General features: G+C 34.4%; 4 protein-coding genes across 4 annotated transcripts; all 4 read left to right on the top strand.

Moving 5' to 3' along the window:
• Nucleotides 1–494: 494 nt before the first annotated feature.
• Nucleotides 495–5,220, top strand: Phum_PHUM131590 (protein MICAL-3, putative; the record flags this gene model as incomplete). Its single annotated transcript, XM_002424450.1, has 11 exons — nucleotides 495–764; nucleotides 1,084–1,291; nucleotides 1,502–1,618; nucleotides 2,391–2,594; nucleotides 3,003–3,157; nucleotides 3,246–3,503; nucleotides 3,604–3,833; nucleotides 3,937–4,052; nucleotides 4,142–4,377; nucleotides 4,460–4,762; nucleotides 4,906–5,220. The coding sequence occupies 11 exons, from the start codon at nucleotides 495–497 to the stop codon at nucleotides 5,218–5,220; spliced, it is 2,412 nt and encodes an 803-aa protein (XP_002424495.1).
• A 20-nt stretch (nucleotides 5,221–5,240) lies between these two features.
• Phum_PHUM131580 (uncharacterized protein) lies at nucleotides 5,241–6,300 on the top strand (the record flags this gene model as incomplete). The annotated part of the gene is made up of 5 exons (XM_002424449.1): nucleotides 5,241–5,274; nucleotides 5,368–5,525; nucleotides 5,605–5,957; nucleotides 6,044–6,156; nucleotides 6,284–6,300. 5 exons carry the CDS (start codon nucleotides 5,241–5,243, stop codon nucleotides 6,298–6,300), a joined length of 675 nt encoding a protein of 224 aa, XP_002424494.1.
• A 1,634-nt stretch (nucleotides 6,301–7,934) lies between these two features.
• Phum_PHUM131570 (uncharacterized protein) lies at nucleotides 7,935–10,231 on the top strand (the record flags this gene model as incomplete). The annotated part of the gene is made up of 2 exons (XM_002424448.1): nucleotides 7,935–8,003; nucleotides 8,384–10,231. The coding sequence occupies 2 exons, from the start codon at nucleotides 7,935–7,937 to the stop codon at nucleotides 10,229–10,231; spliced, it is 1,917 nt and encodes a 638-aa protein (XP_002424493.1).
• A 1,594-nt stretch (nucleotides 10,232–11,825) lies between these two features.
• On the top strand, nucleotides 11,826–15,715 carry Phum_PHUM131560 (uncharacterized protein; the record flags this gene model as incomplete). Its single annotated transcript, XM_002424447.1, has 4 exons — nucleotides 11,826–11,843; nucleotides 12,005–15,265; nucleotides 15,352–15,533; nucleotides 15,679–15,715. The coding sequence occupies 4 exons, from the start codon at nucleotides 11,826–11,828 to the stop codon at nucleotides 15,713–15,715; spliced, it is 3,498 nt and encodes a 1,165-aa protein (XP_002424492.1).
• Nucleotides 15,716–19,352: the final 3,637 nt, after the last annotated feature.

The raw sequence follows: 19,352 nt of genomic DNA, 5'->3' as shown, positions 1-19,352 counted from the left end.
AAGAAAAGAGAGAATTTTAATAATAATAATAATAATTTAATAAATAAATAAATAAATAATTATTTTGTCCTGGTTTCGATTTTTAAACGTGAATCCTAGTGTGTGCGTGCGTGTGCGTGCGTGTCTGTTACGTCTTATTTGCAGGGTGCGTGAACGATTATGTGTAGTCATTTTTTTTTTTTTTTAAATAATAGTTTCATTGTTTAAAAAAATAATAATAATAATTGTGTGTTGAAGCGAAATGCGTTTTATCATTATTATTATTTTGTGCCGAAAAAAAAAAAAACCTGAATTTACACCTGGAAACACGTTAATTTGTTAATATGAGGTGCATGGGTACCTAGGTAGGTAGTTAGCTAGCGGGTTCAGGGCGGTGTAAATGGTGGCTAAAATTATAATTCAAATTGCTTTTTCGGTTTTTTTGATTTTACAAGTTTATAATTTTATAATTTTTTTTTTTTCCCCCTCATTCAGATGTCGAAAAAACGGAAATGATGAATCGGAAGCCTCCAGTTTCACCGGAAACTGCACTCGCGAGCGATGTTTTCGATCAATTTTGCGCTGCGACAACGCTCAAATCCATTTTATATCATCATCGACACCTCTGTGATATCCTTAAAATCAAGCCGACGAATTTTCTGCAGTTTTATCCAAAGTTAAAAGCGAAATTAGGGAGCTGGAAGGCTCAGGCTCTTTGGAACAAGTTCGACAAACGAGCTAGTCACAAATGTTACAACAGAGGGAAAGCTTGCTCTCAAAATAAGGTGAGTGTCACGTGATTCAAGGAGGGGGGAAAACGATTTGATTTGATGTTTCTATCCAAAAAAAAAATTGGGGCGTATGTCAAGGACAGACAATAAATTAAATATCTTTGCTAGATAATTTTTTTTTTTTGAAACATATTTGACCCTTTTGTTGTAGAGCGAATTAACCTTTCACCCGTTGGGGTCTCGAATATGCCCCCCCCCTCCTCCTCCCAAGAGATAAGAAAACGAGATTTTATTATCGTTGACCTTGTAATTTCCGTAATAGCAAATTAGAAAAAAAAAAAAAATTTGACTTTTTGTTATTTTTTTTGTTCAGGTACTTATCATCGGTGCCGGACCGTGCGGATTAAGAGCGGCCATAGAAGCTCAATTGTTGGGTGCCAGAGTTGTGGTCCTCGAGAAAAGAGATCGAATAACGCGTAACAACGTCCTTCATTTGTGGCCATTCGTTATACAAGATCTCAGAGGATTGGGTGCCAAGAAATTTTTTGGCAAATTTTGCGCGGGAGCCATCGATCACATCAGTGAGTTTTAAAAATCCACCTGCGAACGAAAAAATGATTGTGACACGTGGGAGGGTTGAGAGCACGTGGGTGCGAGCGGGCGAGCGAGCGGGCGAGAGGGGCGGGAAAAAAAAATAGTCATAATAAGCAAAAATATTAGATTCGATTGAAATAATAAAAATAATAAAATTTGTATATTTATTGTTTGTTTGTTTGCTTGTTTGTTTGTAGGTATTAGGCAATTGCAATTTATTTTGCTCAAAGTTGCTTTGATTCTCGGAGTTGAAATTCACGAGGGCGTCGCTTTTGATTCTTTGATTCCTCCTCCAGCAAATCAAGATACGGAAAGTAAGTATTTTAGAGTTTCCATTTGATTAATTTCAAGGAAGGGAGGGGAGGGGAAATAAAATTTATTCGCGATAATACGGGAGTCGCAGGGGGGATGAGATTTTAAAGAGACACATAGGGAGACAAAATTTTTTTTTATCCGACTCCTTCGTCGACGACGAGGTTTTTAACGTGGATGCATATATTTATTCCTTTCGACTAATCGAACGATCGATCGATCGATCGATCAATCGATCAGAGAAAAATCAAGCATGCGGTAAATTTTTCAGAAAAATTTACGAAACGAAAACAAAACATTATAAATGATTGATTGATCGATCGTTGCGATCGATTAACGTGAAATTCTATTTTTTTTTTCTTCTTTCTCTCTCTCTCTCTCTCTCTCTCTCTCTCTCTCTCTCTCTCTCTCTCTCTCTCTCTCTCTCTCTCTCCTTCATTCTAGTTAAAACGCAATTTATATATATAAATGAGGCAAGGAACAGACAGGAAGAGGCCAAGGTTTGTGTTGTCCAAAATGATGAAGAAGCCTTACCTTGAAAACAAAATTTTGACGGTTATTTATTTGTGTGTATTTGTATTATTGACTGTACCTGAAATCGTTAAAGTTTTAAAAAAAAAGGCAAAATGGTATTCATGATATTTAAATGCGCGCCGCCATTTATGGAATGTTTTTATATATATTTGGTAGAAGAGAATCATCGACCGCGAGTTTCTCTCTCTCTCTCTCTCTCTTTCTCTCTGATTCTTATTTTTTTTCCTTTTTTATTAACAGAAACGGGATGGAAAGCGTTAGTTACCCCATCGGATCATCCCGTGTCGCAATACGAATTCGACGTTCTCATCGGAGCCGATGGAAAAAGGAACACATTGGAAGGATTTAAAAGGAAAGAATTTCGTGGAAAACTGGCAATAGCCATCACTGCCAATTTTATCAATAGAAGAACCGAAGCCGAGGCCAGAGTCCAGGAAATATCAGGTGTGTGTCTCTGTTTGTTTGTTTGTTTTTGTTTTTTTATCAAGTTGAGCGCGACAAAAATTTCATTTAAACGCAAGATAAATTTATTATTATTATTATTATTTTTCCAAGTTGGGCACGTCGGTCGGCGTTCATTCATTTTCATTTTTTTTTTTTTTTTTTTTTTTTTTGTTTTTAAAATTTATTTTTACGGTGTTTTACACACAATGCATTATTTTATTTTATTTTATTTTTTAAAAGTTGTTTAACCGGCACGTATCTGACTTCCGGTTGAGAAATATTTAACTAAGATAATACGTGTGACACTCCAATAAAATAGGAGGGGAGGGAGGGGTTGGGGGGGGGAATTTTAATTTCGAAGAATGAAATTTATTGTTTTTCGTTTGTTTGTTTGTTTGTTTGTTCCAGGGGTCGCTTTTATTTTCAATCAGAAATTTTTTAAAGATTTATATTCGGATACTGGAATAGATTTGGAAAATATTGTTTATTACAAAGATGACACTCATTATTTTGTCATGACTGCCAAAAAGCATAGTTTAATCGATAAGGGAGTCATTTTACAGGTTCGTTTTTTTTTTTTTTTGTAATGTTGGTATTTCGGGGGTATGCGCGACCTGCATACAAAAAAATTTATTGTTTGTTGTTTTACAGGATTATACGGATACTGCCAGATTGTTGGATCCTGCCAATGTTGATAAAGAAGCATTGTTGAAATATGCCAAAGAAGCCGCAGATTTTTCTACGAATTATTTGTTGCCGGATTTGGATTTTGCCGTGAATCATCACGGTCAACCCGATGTCGCCATGTTCGATTTCACGTCCATGTACGCAGCCGAAAACGCATCGAGAATAATTGAAAAAAACGGGCATAAATTGCTTCAGTTATTGGTTGGCGATAGTTTATTAGAGGTACGTGAATGTCAGGAATGTGTTCAGACGAACGTCGCGAACGTCGTTGACCACGTGGTTTTAAAATAAAAAATAATAATTTTTTTTTTTTTTTGTTTAGCCTTTTTGGCCTACCGGGTCCGGATGCGCGAGAGGATTTTTATCTTGCATGGATGCTTGTTGGGTTATAAAAAATTGGGCTGTGAACGGAGCCATAAATCCGTTGGAAGTTTTAGCGGAAAGAGAATCGATTTACAGATTACTCGGACAAACGACTCCGGAAAATTTGCAAAAAGATCCACTAACTTACACGCTCGATCCCCACACTAGGTACCCTAATTTAAATAGTAGGTGAGTGATCGGTTCGGGGTTGTTTTTTTCCCCCTTTAAAATCAGTACATTAAATAATGATGTGACGTCACTCTCTGTTTTTTTTTTTAAATTGTCATTTCAGGTCCGTTCTTCCTCTTCAAGTTAGAAATTTATTCGAAACGGATGATCCGGCTAGCATGGAATTAGCAATAGCTCCGACAACAACACAAGAAGTGCCAAAGAAAAAAAGAAAAAAAGGTTGGTGGCGGAACGGGATGGAACGGGACGGGACGGGACGCGATCCTTTTTATGAGACATTTTTTTAATTTTTTTCCCCCCAATTTCAGACTCTCAAGTTCATCCCGATACTCTGTTGTTGTGGATAAAACGACAAGTTTGTATGCACCCAGAGTTACACGTGGAAAACATGACGTATTCTTTCAAAGATGGTTTGATTCTTTGTGCAATCATCAGTCGGTACAGGCCCGATTTGTTAGATTATAGTACGTTACGGGTCGAAGAAACGGCTGCAAACAACCAAAGAGCTTTCGATATATTAGAAAAAGAATTAGGCATACCTCCGGTAAAGTTGAAAATTTTACGATTTCGAAAAAATTTGATGACGTCATAACGCGTTACACGAAAAATGTTTTTGTTTTTTCAAGGTCATGACGGGTGAAGAAATGGCAGAGTGCGAATGTCCCGACAGACTAACCATGCTCTCGTACCTGTCGCAAGTCTACGATTCGTTCAGAGGAGAAATCCCTCACGTTGCTCACGACAAACGAGTTCCGGATTCGGAAGAAACGGAAGATGATTACGCCATTGCGAATCAATTGAAAACGAAATTGCCGAGGAATTCGACGGGGAGAAAAAGGCACTCGGGTGAAAACGTCGGAAGAGGGGATGCTTCTCTACGGCGAAGCAGAAAGAGAAGAAGCGGAGGAGATAAATTGCCTTTTAACGACGTAAGAAACCAAAAAATTTTTTCTTTTCTTTTTTTTTTTCTTAGCCTCTTGATAATAAGGGGAGGGGGGGGAAATCAGTAGTCACGTGATGAATAGTAGTAAATTATAATTTTTAAAAAAAAAACCGTTAAAATGCACATCAGGAAGAAAGGCAAAAGAGATTAGAAGAAATCGAACAGAATAGACGAGATCGACAAGAGCGTCGAAGATTTCTTCGTCGAATGCAAACGGAACAATTTAAAAAAAGTTTAGCCATGATGGAGTGTAATCAATGGGTACCGGAAGACGAAGAAGATAAAGAATTCGAAGATTATTCTTTGTACGTGTACAGGCAAACGGCTCCGGAGTTTCATAACAGAGTCAAAGAATTAGAAATGAAACTTTTATATCCAGTAAGGAAGGATCTCGCGTCGCGTGTTGTTACATTTCCCAATTTTCAATTAACCATTTCCGTTTGATTTTTTTGTCGATGATAATAATGATTTGTCACTTTACTAACGTGTTGGAACATGGTATACTAAAAGTTTTGAAATTTTTACAGTTTGTCATAATGGATAATCAACGAATGATTTGTTTTTTTTTTTTTTTTTTTTTTTTTTTTTTAGGAAATTATTTATTCGATCGAGAAGGAAAATACGGAAATAGATTTTTTTGCAATCAACATTTCGGTTATTCGGGAACGATGAAACAAAAACTTACGAAAAATCAAGAGAGAGCACACAGGTTGTCGTTGGCCAAGCAGAAGATGAAAAGTCCGGAAAAGGTAAGTGATGGGAAATAGTAGGGGGGTGGGGGGAGTCATCGAATGGGAAATGGAATGAAAATTGGAATTTTTTTTCCAGCAAACGTCACCGCCGGGAGTTATAGTTAATAAACTTTTACAAACTCCCCCGGCGGCGGATGCGACGGATCGCGGAGGAACACCCGAAAGAATCGAATTTGAAAATTTGGCGGAAAATGCGAGCGACGTAGATGAAGGGCCGAGCGAAATGGATGAGGACGAATGGACTGATCGAAATTTCGGTGCTTCCGCAGCGGAATTTTCCAGCGACGATGTCCTGGACGCAACGGATTCCGAAGAAGATGACGACGACGATCAGGAAGATCTTTTGGAAGAAGAAGCGCTCATGACGGCAGACGAAACGAGAAAAGCCGCCGAAAGGTGGTCGAGAAGGCATTCGTTGAAATCCGGAAGGTGAGAGAGGAAGTGACGTCATAAATTTTAACGTTATTATTAATTTTTCGTTAATTGGAATTTGTTTTGTTTTGTTTCGTTCACAGCCTTCACGATTCGGATGAAAACGGTCACGATTCATGCGAAGCAGACGATTCCGACGATTTCGACGAATACTCTGAAGGTAGATACTTATTTGATTTAGCTCTTCTAAATTCCAGTAAATTCCTTTTTGGTTTTCGGTTTTGAACCCACGATGATAATACTATCGAAAATTTATTATTTTTTATTTTATTTATTCATTTACGCATACAAATTCGTAACGATTATTTTTGATTTTTTAAAAGCTGGAAGTGCCGGTTGATGATGTAGATCCGGATGATCCGCGTTTGCGCGGGAAATTTAAAAAATTTAAAAATTTCGCTTCTGACTGAAATTTATTCACAAAATTTTTTTTTTTTTTTTTCTGAATAATTATTTGCTCAAATTGACAAATGTTATCTAGTCATTGATTACGGGACGAGAAAAAAATGACTAGGAGGAGGAGGAGGAGGAGGGGCTACGGTGAACCGGGGGAGGGGGCGGGGAAAGAAAATTTTCCCGACGGCTCCTCCCTCCCTCCTTCCGACGTCTTCTCCCTCCCCCTTCGTCTCGCATTTTTCTCAATTCATTGTAAATTCATTTGAATGTGAATTTTTAAGTAATTGCTCAATGGAATTGAATAACGTGACGGTTTTTCAGTCAGAAACGAAACGATATATCGATCGATCGATCGATCGATATCGATTTATATTTTAGCGGGTTTTTTTTTTTTTTTTTTTTAAATAATTTTTAATCACTTTGACGAATAATTTTTTTAAAAAAATTTTATTTGTGATACCGCCACGAACAAAACATCATCATTCTTATATATTATGACGAATTGTGATTTTTTTTTTTTTTTTTATTTAAAACAATAATAATAATAATAGTAATAATAATAATAGTAATACTTTTTTGTGTGTAATATTAATTTATTTATTCATTTAAAATGAAATTATAAGTAATTTTTTTTTTCTCTATTAAATCAATGATTCCTTATTATTATTTAGTTACATTATTATTATTATTATTATTATTATTATTATTATTATTATTATTATTATTATTATTATTATTATTATTATTATTATTATTATTATTATTATTGTTATTGTTATTGGTGTTTCGACGTTACGTAACGTTTATTTAATATAGGTTAAAATTGTTTTTTAAATAAATGTGATAACGACGCGTGCGTGATAATAATAATAAAATTTTAATTAAATATTTTGCTCAACGTAAAAAAAAATAATAATAATAAAATGTCAAAAGCAACGATTTAAAAAAGAATTAATAATAATAATAATAGTAGGAGTAGTAGTAGTAGTAGTAGTAGTAGTAGTAGTAGTAGTAGTAGTAGTAGTAGTAGTAGTAATAGTAGTAGTAGTAGTTATTGAAATTTTATGAATAGTAGTAAACAATCAATTTTTAAAAAAAAATATTTTTAAATGTTTTTATTAAAATAGGCGTTGATGCTGAACTTTTTTTTATTTTTTTTTATTTATTAACTTTTAGTTATTTTTTTTTTTTTTTAAATCTTTGCTTTAAATTTTTTTTTTTTTTTTTACTCTTTATGACTGTTAAAAAATAATAATAATAATGGAATTGTATTTAAATTTTTATTTTTCAAATTGACTTTGCTATTAATATATTTATATGTTTATTTATTTTTATATTAATTTTGTTTTTTATTTTATTATTTATTATTTTTTATTAATTTTTCGGTGGTACGTTATTTATTATTATTATTATTATTATTTTAATTGATTGATAAGAATTAATTAATAATTAAATGGTAAGAATGTACAAGAAACAAAAAGTAAAATTTTTGATAATAGCAAGTCAAAAAAAAAATAATGTACATAATACACTACCAAAGGTGTATTATCTTGAAATTATACGATTAATAATGATAATATGGTTAAAATAATTTGTTTGTTTGTTTGTTCGTTCGTTCGTTTGTTTTGTTCGTTTGTTAGTTACATTGTAAGTAAATTTTATTTTTATTTATTTATTTATTTATTTTTTTTTTTGAATATTCCAAAAAGAAAAAAAGTATTAAATGTGTACGTTATGTGTGCTTTTATGTATATATTAATAATAATATTCATTGCGACCGAATTATATCATTTGGCACCTTTCAGCTTTTATTACTATTATTATTATTATTATTATCATCGAGTTCATTTTAATTTATATATATATATTTGAGGGAATTACATTTACATAATAACATAAATGTTGTCATTTTTTTGTTTTTGTTTGTTGTTTTGTCACGTGATTTATTTATTTATTTATTTTTTGTCTTTATTGATGATAATAATAACGAGAGAGAAAAAAATTTTTTTTTTTTTTTAGATGACGAGAGCGAGACGGCAACCGAAGGTGACGAAGAAGATTTAAAAGCGTTGGAATTGAGAAAACAAGAAGTGAGACTACAACCTCAAAGGCATCACCACCGACAGGATACGGATACGGGTTCGGATACTGAGGTACGAAATTTTCAATCATCATCATCATCATCATTCAATCCTCCCATTCCCGAAAAGAAAAATGTTAAAAATTGTCCCTCGGGTTCGAGTGTTCGTATAGGTAAAGACGGTGTAACGACGGAAAACGGCGAGGATTTGAAAAATATTAAAAGTCAAAAATCTTTGCAAAGGAGCGTCACGTTTGCCGAAGGTCGTCATTTTCGCGACGGTAGAAATCCGTTGATTAAAAGTAAATCCGTTGTGACGGATAGCGTGACGGATTTTAAAAGCAGCGCACCTTTCGAAGAAAAATTAAACATGTTCGGTGCGAGAACGAGAGGTGAGAGGAAATCGTCGAATTTGGAAATGTTATTACGTAAAGACATGAACGGAAATCAAAAATGGCGGAGGGAAAACGTTGATGTTGATGATGAAAAATACATAGATAAAAATTTAGTCATGAGAAGAGAATCATTGAAGAAAACAAATTCTCTCGATCCGAAAACATTGGAATTTCAAACGAAAATCAATTCGAATGATTTTTCCGACAAGGGAAAATTTAATTTTTTAGTCGTCAAAAGATTTTCACCCTCGCCTCCTCCGCATTCTCCGGTCGTGAGAAATTTTTCTCAAAATGGCGATTTGAACGATCACGATGACGACAGGTACTCTTCGTTTCGGGCTCTGTGTGAAAATTCCGAATCCGACGTGGAAGAATTTTTTAAAAATTTAACATTGAAAGAAGAGGAAATGGAAAAGTTGGCGGAAAAATTCAACGAAGTCACCCAAAGGAACAGGATAGCATTGCCGGCGGAAAACATTAAAATCGATGTTGAAAATGTAACGACCATCGATTCGGACATTGAAGAATTTTTCGATAATTTAAATTTGGAAAAAGAATTGGAATCGAAGGGTGGGGGTGAAGTCACGGAAAAAGACGTGGAAGAAATATTGAATTTGTTCGATGATGACGGCAATGATAAATCGAAAGGCGAGGGTGTCGGGAAAGGTGAAAGCAACAGCGTCGAAGAAATGGAAAAACATTTCGAAAACCTTTTGAAAGAAGTCGAAGCCGAGGGTGGTGGTAGCGAGACTTTGTCAGGTTTAATAAACGATGTCGAGGAAAAAGATGACGAAAGAGGGAAAAACAAATCGAACGGAAATGCTGAAGATGGGAAAACTTCACCGGAAATCAACGACGGTCCTACACCGTCACCCGAACCTTCTCGTAAAATACAAACGAAGGATGAAAATATTTGTCATTCTTACGAGAACGTCTTCGTCACTCCTACTCCTCCTTCTTCTCCACCCGTCAGACCGAGGAGGAAAAAGGATAATTTGAGTCTGAACATCATGGAAACTCCCGTGAGCGACGGATCCGGCGTGTACGACAATTATTCGTCGCCCGAAAAACGGGAAATCGATCGCAGTCTTTTAAACAATGGTCACGTCACGCCGGAAACGACGAGTAAAAATCATCATTATTATTACAATCCGTCGAAATACGATACGAAACCCATCACTTCCCATTCTTCGATCAATCGAACGAATCTCGATAGAGCGAGATGGAACGCGAGAAGGAATTCTTCGGGTGGGAAGGAAACGGATGTGAGACGTTCGAGCGTCACGTCTCCGTTGATGGTGACGACTCCGACATTTTCTCATTATCGCGATTCGAGATCGATATCGAAATCATCTCCGAGGTCGCCTAAATACGACGACGATAAATGTTTGGTGTCGTGATCGATTTGACACGTTGCCGACGACGACGGCCATCTTGCATTTTTTTTGATTTTGGCGACACGTGACACGTATTCTAGTCTATTTTTTACCATTTTTTTTTTTTGTTAAATTTATGAGTATGATGATGATGATGATAATTTTTAAATTAGTCTAGTTTTCGAGTCAAAATCCAAAGATTTTATCTAGTCCATAATTTTTTTATTTTTATTTTTTTTATCGATCGTTTACGAATATTTATTTATTGATTTATTGATTTATTGATTTTTTTTGTTTATTTATTTATTTTATTGTTTAAACGTTTTAGCTCCTTTTTTTTCGTCTCCCCCCCCCTCGTTTTTAGATTTTTTTGTTTTGCAGTGATGTTGATTGGTTTTTTTTTATTATTATTATTTTTATTGTTGTTGTTATTATTATTATTATTATTATTATTTTTTCTTTTATATGAAAATTTATATATAAATAATTGTTGATTAAAATTAATTTGTTTATTTCAACAAGTCACGAAGGGTTTTTAATTGTTTTTTTTTTTTTTTTTTTTTTCGGTTTGAAGATCCGCCGGTTTAAAAAAAATTTTTTTTTTTTTTTTTTTACGTTCGGATAATGAATTTAATTTATTACGCCCTAATTGTGGAAAAAATTAAATTTAAATTTAAATTTTTAATGACGTCACACGTGACGAACTTGGATTAATTTTATTTCTTTCGTTCGTGCGAAAAAAGAAAAAATTTTACTTTCTCGTTCGTGTTTTCTTTTTTTTTTTTTCAAAACTCTTTTAGAATTTTAAAAAGGGAGGGAGGGGGCGAAAGGGTTGTTTTAGAGTAAATTGTATTTGAAGTGTTTAGCAGAAGATAATTTTTGATTTTTAATCCAAGTTTTTTTTTTTTTTTATTTCCTTTGAGTGAAAAGTTAAAAAAAAAATTTTTTTTTTTTTAGTTTGTGATAGTTTTGTTTAAATTTATTTTTTACTTTCATAAGGTAAATATTAGCGAATCAAATGGATTTTCTTTTCTTTTTTTTGTGTTTTGTTTTTATTTTTTTATCTTTTTATTTTATTTTTTATTTTTCTAAAAAAATTTTCTTCTGCTTTTTCGCATGTTTTTATTTTTTTTTATACATATAAATATATGATTTTTAATTAACACGAATTTAAACGAGGGAATTTGTGGGAGGGAGGGAGGGAGAGAGGAGGGAAAGAAATTAAAAGTTTTTAATAAATGAAAAAATGTTCAAAAGGGAAATTTATTGTTTTTTTTTTTTTGGAAAATTTATTAATTTTCCTTTTGAATTTTTCTATTTTTTTTTTTTTTTTTAAAGAGCAGAATGAACTGCGGTTCATTAAAAAAGCTTTCGAATTAATTTTTTTGTTGTGTTGAAAAAAAAAAAAAAAAGCCGGCGGATCTTTTCTGTCGTTTGGTTGCTGTTGTTGTTGGTTTTCTTTTTTGTCTTCTTATTTTAATTTTCAATAATTAATAAATTTTATACTTTTAATTTTGATTAACTTTTTTTGTTTTTTATATTACATTTTTACTGCGTTGCTGTTGCTGTTGTTGTTTTTTAAATACAAAAATTAAAATTTTTCTCTAGTTAATAATCAATGAAGATAACTACTGCAGTTCGAATTTATTTTATTATCATTATTATTATTATTATTTATTTTTTTCTTGTTTTAAACTAATTTTTTTTTTTTTTTTTTTTTTTTGTTTAAATTAAGATGAAAACTCTTTTTCCAACGATCGTTTTTCGTTAAATTTGTTTTTTGCAATTTTTTTTTAGGTTGCGTCGGATGATGCTTCGACATCGGATGCATCGTCGGAAGAAATGGACAATTCAGCAACGGAAATATCAACGGATTCGGAATTCGAACACGATGGTACGACTCAAACGCGTCACGAAATACCCGACATATTGATAACGGATCACTTGAGGAGAAACAGGGCGTGCGAAGACGTTAAAAAAGTTCAAGTGAAATCCGGAAACATACCCAAAACGAATCGTCACGACTCGGGGAAAGGAGTCAAATTGGAATTTCTACCCCTGGTCGAATCGAAATCCGCGAGCGTTTTGTCTAAAAACACGATAAATTCCGCTCTGTCCAAACCTGCTCCCCTTTTCAATCCTCGCAAGGGAGATTACATGTTGAGCAAAACTCAATCGACGGAAGGGATCGCGACGAAAATATCACTCGAATTGAGAAAGAAATATTTGTTGGGAAATGCGGGAGCTTTGAATCCCATATCGAAATCTGGATCCGCCACTGTTCTCGATTCCAAGCTAAAAAATTTCGCTTCGAACATATCCGAGTGTCAGAAATTGTTGAATCCGGGCAACGAAATCAGTCCCACAATGCAAGCGTTTTTGCAAACTTCGCAAAAGAAAATTCCTCCGACGTCGCCGACGATAATCACGCCTCCTCTCAATCTCCCGCCTACGAGCATGATTTTAAGAAAGCAAAAAGAATTGCCCCTAGGGGAAAAAGACTTCATTCACGTGTGTGGGAAATTGAATCAAAATGGTCAAAATGATCAAAGGTCGAAAATGAATGTTTTGAATGAGAACGTACGGGAAAAAAATATGGCAGCCATTCGGAAGCAAGAGGACATTCAAAATAAAAATTCTATTATAGAAGAAAATAAGGAAAATGAAGGGGTTCATCAATTGCAGAGAATCGATGATAAATCTTTCGAAACTCCCGATTGTCGGCCGAGGAGTCCCGTTTACGAAACGTCGATTCTCGTGCCGCAAATCCCTTGGAAAGTTCAAAATTCATCGGAAAATTTAAGCGTGTCCTTGTCGGAATCCGAGTCGGAAACGGAAACGAGCAGTTCGGAAAACGAGCCGAAAAAAGAAAGACTGAAACATCAACCGCCACGATTGGAAATTCATAATTCAAAGGGTGAACTCATGGACGAAGAAGGTTTCGAACCGGATTCTTTGCAGGGATGCGAAGAAGAAGTTCCCATGTCAATAACGAAGCAGATCGAATTAGCCAGGAGTAAAATAGACGAACTTAAAAATTCTATGAGGAAAAAAGATGACGATGATCCGAAATCGATTCCGGAAGAAAAACCCGTCGTCGTCACCTCGTTGTTGGACGAAAAAAAAAAACAGGGGCCACTGGTGGAAGGACAGCAAAAAAATTCAGATAAAGTTCGTAAGAACTCGCTTTCTTTGTCTCTCTCCAAAGATAAGCCAATGGAGAGTGGAGCTAAAGGAACCGGAAGTTGTCCTTCTTCCCCTGGATCAGTTGACGAATCGTGTAATACTTTCGCCCTTCTCACCGAAACCGAGCTATCGGATTGGGCAAGAGACGGGGACAATTGTGTATCCGAAGATTTGGATGATATTGAAAATAAAATGAACATAGAAGTGAGCGTTGCCAATCACAAGCCGAAAGAAACGAAAAAACCCAAAAGCCTCGATTTACCAAATAAAGGTTACACACACGTTTGTGGTAAAACGGAAGCACCTCGACTATTGGCAAGCAATGAAAATTTAGATTTTATGGATACGGACGTGAGCGAAATGGATTCGATATCGGCAACGAATAACGCTCTCCTTCAAAGTCGCGGATATTTTCGTTTTGTCAACGAAGACGAATTGGCAACGCCGGTTGTCGAAATACAAAATACCCTATTACCGTCTAACAAATCACCCGATCAATCGAATTCAAGTTCATCCACTTCGAAAAGTAATTCGAATACTTCTTCCAACGAACAAAAATATCGACCGTTACCCCTCAACAGCGCCGAAGTCAAAGAAGATTTGACGACGGAGGAATCGACAACGAGCGAACAAACAACAATTAAAAATTGTCCAACGACTCCGAGTAAAAGTTTTAACGTGAATGAAAAGTCATTCTATTCTCCTTTGCTCGACATGTCACCCATCACTCCGACGGGACCCAAAATCGAAAATGGCATAACGCGACCAAGAAGCGAACTCATCGAGGGAAATCAAGAATACGAAGAATACATTCGAAATCTTCAAGGTCGGATTTCGCCTTTTCATAACGTTCGAGACTCCATCGATTATAGAAAGTCGAAACAAAAAGTTGTCAAAATGGATGGCGCCGAAAATAAATACAAGATACCGGAAGTGGACGAAGAAAAGGTGGATAAATTGGAGGGTGGTAGAGAAAAAGTCGGAGAGGACTCTGCGGAAAATCCCAATTTGATAAATACGACGAGTAAAAAACTTCAAGAGATATCTCGCGAAAGGATTTTGCAAAAGGATTTAGTTCACGAAATGGTTTTGAAAAAAATCGGTCCGGGTAAAAAATTACCCGCGGAAAGGAAAAATAGAAAGATTACGAGGACCGGATCCAGACTCTCCGGACCTCCTATCATACCGAACGGAGATTTCAAAATCGAAGATTCGAAACCGGAAAAGGAATCGAATAATTATTCAGAAGTGCCTTTTGTATGCGACACGTCCGATAATCAAACTTTTCATACTCCTCCGACGTCTTTCCGACCCGGAACCAAATACTCTAACCTTCCCGACACTCCCCTGACCAATCCGGAAGCTTTCATTATGTCTATGGATTCAAATTTTTCTTTTAAAACCCCGACGATTCCTCCGAGAGAGAAAAAAATGACGAAAGAGGGAGGAAACGTGGATAAACTTCGAGAGGATGCGAGAGCGAGAGTAAGACTCATGTCGAACGAGGATTTGGGTTTGAGTCCGGAAGAAAAAATGAAATCGATACGGGAAAAAGTGAGCAAGTTGTTGGAATCGCCGATGACGAAATCCGAGAAAAATCTTTTCGAAACTCCCAAGAGGTCAGAGGTCAAAGGAAAAGAGAGCGGTGTGAAAAAATCGAATAGTAGTTTGAAGAAAAACGATTCGTTTCTTTCGAAATCGAGTTCGACGTCGAAAGTATTCGAAAAACTTCGTGGACTCGACAAACCGAGTTTGGGATTAAAATCCGGACAGAAATCCACTTCGGATTTAGCAACGACGAGTTTAAAAGATGATGATCCCATGTTGAAATCCCCGAGCAGTCCGAGCACGAGCAATTCATCCGGAACGAAGGTAAATGACGTCACCCGTTAATTCTCACGCTCCTATTTTCCGGAAAATTCGAGTAATGCATTTTTTTTTTTTTTTTGTTTTTCCAGACTGAAACGGCGGATAAAAAACGTTCGAGGGATCGGGAAAGGCGGAAAAGCATAATACAAGCCGTTTCGGATTTTTTTCATAAAAAATCACCGTCGCCGTCGAAATCGCCTTCGCCTCCCAAAACTGCCGATAAATTTTCGACAAAATTTAAACTCGCCGCTAAACCTAAGGTAAATACCCGGTAGATTTTATTATTATTATTATTATTATTATTATTATTACTTCTTTTCTTTTTCGTCTATTTTGTTTAAAATAATGGGGGGGAAAATATTTCGAGCGCCGAAAAGAAAGTTCCAGAAGTTTTTCTCTCTCTCTCTCTCTTCAAGCGCCTTAATCCGCGCTAATCCCTATTCGGCGCTTTAAATTTTCCCAATTTAATCTCTTCCGGTCTCTGTTATCCTTTTCTTGCATATGCAAATAATAAATATTTACTTACTTTGCTTACGACACTATTTTCTCTTTTTTTCTCCGTGGAAAATTATTCGGTTTGTAATTACGGTCAAGGCATTTTATCGCGTAATTTTTTGTTTTACATTGCAACGCTATGTAAAACAAAATAAAAATTATTTTATTTATGTAGTTGATGATTTGTTGTGTAATGTAAGAAGAAGGAAAAATAATGGAAACAATGAAATTGAATAATAATAATAATGAATTGATTTTTTTTTTTTTTATTTATTTTTTTTCATTAGAGGAAATTTATTTAAATAATAAAAGAGTTTGTTACTGTTATTATTATTATTACTATTTTTTATTTATTATAAAACGTTGTAGTTGTGCGTGTGTGCGCGTGCGCGTTCGTTAAATATGTTGGCTATGTTGTAATAATAATAAATGAAATGGCAGAAAAATTTTGAAAATGTAATTTTGTTATTCTCTCTCTCTTTCTCTATCTGTGAGAAAATAATAATAATAATGAGGTGGGTAATGAAAAAAACAAAATGGAAATGAGGGGGGGGGATTTTTTTTTTCGTTTACTCTCTTCAGATTTCGGGTGATCTCACCGGGGGGGGGGGTGGAAATGAGAATATGGAAAATATAAAAAAAAATTATTCGCGGGGAAGACCTTGGAAGAAAAATTAAAAGGACATTGTTTGTTGCTCGAAGGTGATTAATAATAATAATAATAATAATATAAAAGGCAACGAGTCGATTTCGCAAAAGAAAAAGAAAAAAGGACATTAAATAACTTATGAATAATGAATTTAAATAAGATATGTAATTAATGAATGAATCGTGACGTGACGTGACGTGGAAAAGAGGAGGCGGCGTCGGGGGCGGGGGAAGGACATACGGTTAACGAGGGGTGGGGAGGGGAGGGAGGAAGGGAGAAATACGTTATTGTGCAAAACAAACAGGGTTTGTTTGTTTTTTTTTTTTGTCCATAATTGTTCGTTGTTTGTTTAGTATTAATTTTTTTTATTTAAAAGGCGGGCAAATTATTACGTAAGAAAAACATTAACGGAAAAATAAGTTTTTTGTAAACAAACATAGTTTCCCTCTCTCTCTCTCTCTCCCACTTTTATTACTTGTTTTTTTAATTAAAATATTTTTAAAAAAAAACGCGGGAAAAGTAATTTTCAAAAAAAAAAAAAGTGAAAGCTAAATTGAAGTGAAATTGCGGTAATTGTCGTCCGTATTATTTAATTACCGTAAGTCACTCGATTAAAAAAAAATAAATGCAAAATCACGTTGGCGGGGGGGGGCTCGAGGGGGGCACGGACTGGGGGGCGGTGACAGAGAGAGAGAAGCTGCTGTTTTATTAAAAACCGGAGCAAGTGAAATCATTAAAATTATTATTTTATGGGTCGCAAATCGTGCGTGGATAAATTATAAAATCCACGTGTGTGCGTGCGTGCGTGCGTACGTGCGTTTGCGATTTCTCTTTCTTATTTTATTCGTATCACTTACCTCGATGTCCTCCCCTTCCTCCTCCTTCTCCTCTTCGATCTTATCATTCTTATTCCGAATGATAAGAAAAAAATGATTATTCATAATAAAATTTCACCGACGGTTTAAATCTTGTTTAAAAAAAAATTAACGGTCGGTGAATAATGGTCGCTAATGGATTTTAATTTAATTAAATTTTACGATTTTATTTATTATTATTATTATTATTAGCAGAAGTACTATTATTATTATATATTGCTTTTGTTGTTGTTGTTGTTGTCCAAAGTTAAGCCTTTTAAATTTTAAATAGAGTTCAATGAACTTATAAAAATTTTTTTATATACGGTTATCATGTTCATGTGATTTTCCTATCATTTTGTTCTTTTTTAACGGGATGTAAAATTCAATATCCTCTCTCTCTCTCTTTCTTTCTTTTTCTTCTCTCTCTCTTTCTTTCTTTCTCTTCTCTCTCTCTCTTTCTCCCTTTTCTCTCTCTCTCTTTTTTCTTTCTGTTTCTTCCTATTCCTTCTTTCTGTCTCTCTGTATTACTCTCTTTCTCTCGTTTCTCTCTCTCTCTCTCTTTCTCCCTTTTCTCTCTTTCCTCCCTCTTTCTCTCTCCCTTTTCTTTCTCTCTCTCTCTGTCTTTCTTTGTTTATACGTTTACTGATCTTGGATGTTTCCGTTTTCCTTTGCTATTACTTTTTAATTTTTGTAAGTTTTGTTATTCGGATTCGTGATGCGTAATAATAATAATAATTATTATTTGTCGAAAAAAAAAAATTTTTTTATTCTTCTTCTTCTTCTTCTTTTTCTGCTAACAAAAGTTTGTCGTACAAAAAAAAACAAACAAACAAACAAACGACTGGGTTTTTTTTGTTTTATAAACTCATCGAAAATTTAAAGATTCATCTCAAAACGTTCTCGTTAATTTTTAAATTTTCGTTTGTTTGTTTGGTAGTTTGTTTGTCGCCGTCGGTAAAAATGAAATAAAACGGTTGTTGTTGTTGGAGGTACGCACACGCACGCACACACGCTCACGCACTTCTTGAGAAAAATGATTACGTAATTTTTGTATGTTTTTGAGGCAAACGGAGGATAACGATCAATTATTATTATTATTTTTATAAATTACGTAATAGATTTTTGGTTAAAATGTAAAAAGTAGGGCGAGCGCGTTTTATTGTTACGGTTAAAAAAAAAAAAAAAATTTCAGGTAATTCAGGTAGTTCAGGCACCTGGTGGTAACGCGTTCGTTTTTACAAATTAATTTGCATGAGATTTTTTTTTTTAGGTCGCGCGAAATAATGAATGAATGAATGAAAATTTTTTTTTTTTTTGTATAATAAACGTTCGGGGGGCAAGTCGTCGGGTGGAGATTGAGTGGGGGGAAGGGGGGATCCTTTGAGATTTTTTATAATTAATGAGGGAAAGGATTCGTTTTTGTTTTTTTATAAAATAAAAAAAAATTAATTAGAATACGGTTTCGAGTGCACAATCACGTGACAAGTACCGTAAGTACGTGACAAATTCCCTCCGGAAAAAATAAAAAAAATTTTTTTTTTTCTTCTGCTTTGACGACAGCAAAAAAAAAAAGATTCGATTCCGTTCATTGCCTTGACACTCTCTTCAATTAGTTTTTTGCGCTCGGCGGCCATGATCTTTTCTTAAATCGTCTTGACCGTTACGATGATTAAAAAATTTTTCTTTTTCTTTTATTTGATTTTCCGCGGATTTTGTTTTCAACCTGTAAAAATACGTTAATAATAATAATGATAATTTATTGTATTTCCGATGCGTTAAATTCGTTTTAATTATATTTTTCTTACGTCTTTAAGAGAAAAAATGAACTTACCATGATGATGAAGACAAAATTTCTTATTTTTTTCGATGTTGATTTTTGACGTCACCGGAAATGTCATCATCATTTCTTGTTTTGAAAATTTTTTCATTTTGCCGACGGGAAGTGATGGAAAAATCGACGGAATTTTCACGTCGCGTTCAACCCATTTTATTATTAACAAAAAAAACAATTTTTATTTTTTTATATTTTTATTTCCGTCGGTCAACCGAATAAAAAATAGTTTTATTATCATTATCATTATCATTATTA

This window comes from Pediculus humanus, genomic scaffold, assembly GCF_000006295.1.
Source record: "Pediculus humanus corporis 1103172107477 genomic scaffold, whole genome shotgun sequence".
Classification (NCBI taxonomy): domain Eukaryota; kingdom Metazoa; phylum Arthropoda; class Insecta; order Psocodea; family Pediculidae; genus Pediculus; species Pediculus humanus.
This window is presented reverse-complemented; position numbering and strand designations above follow the sequence as displayed.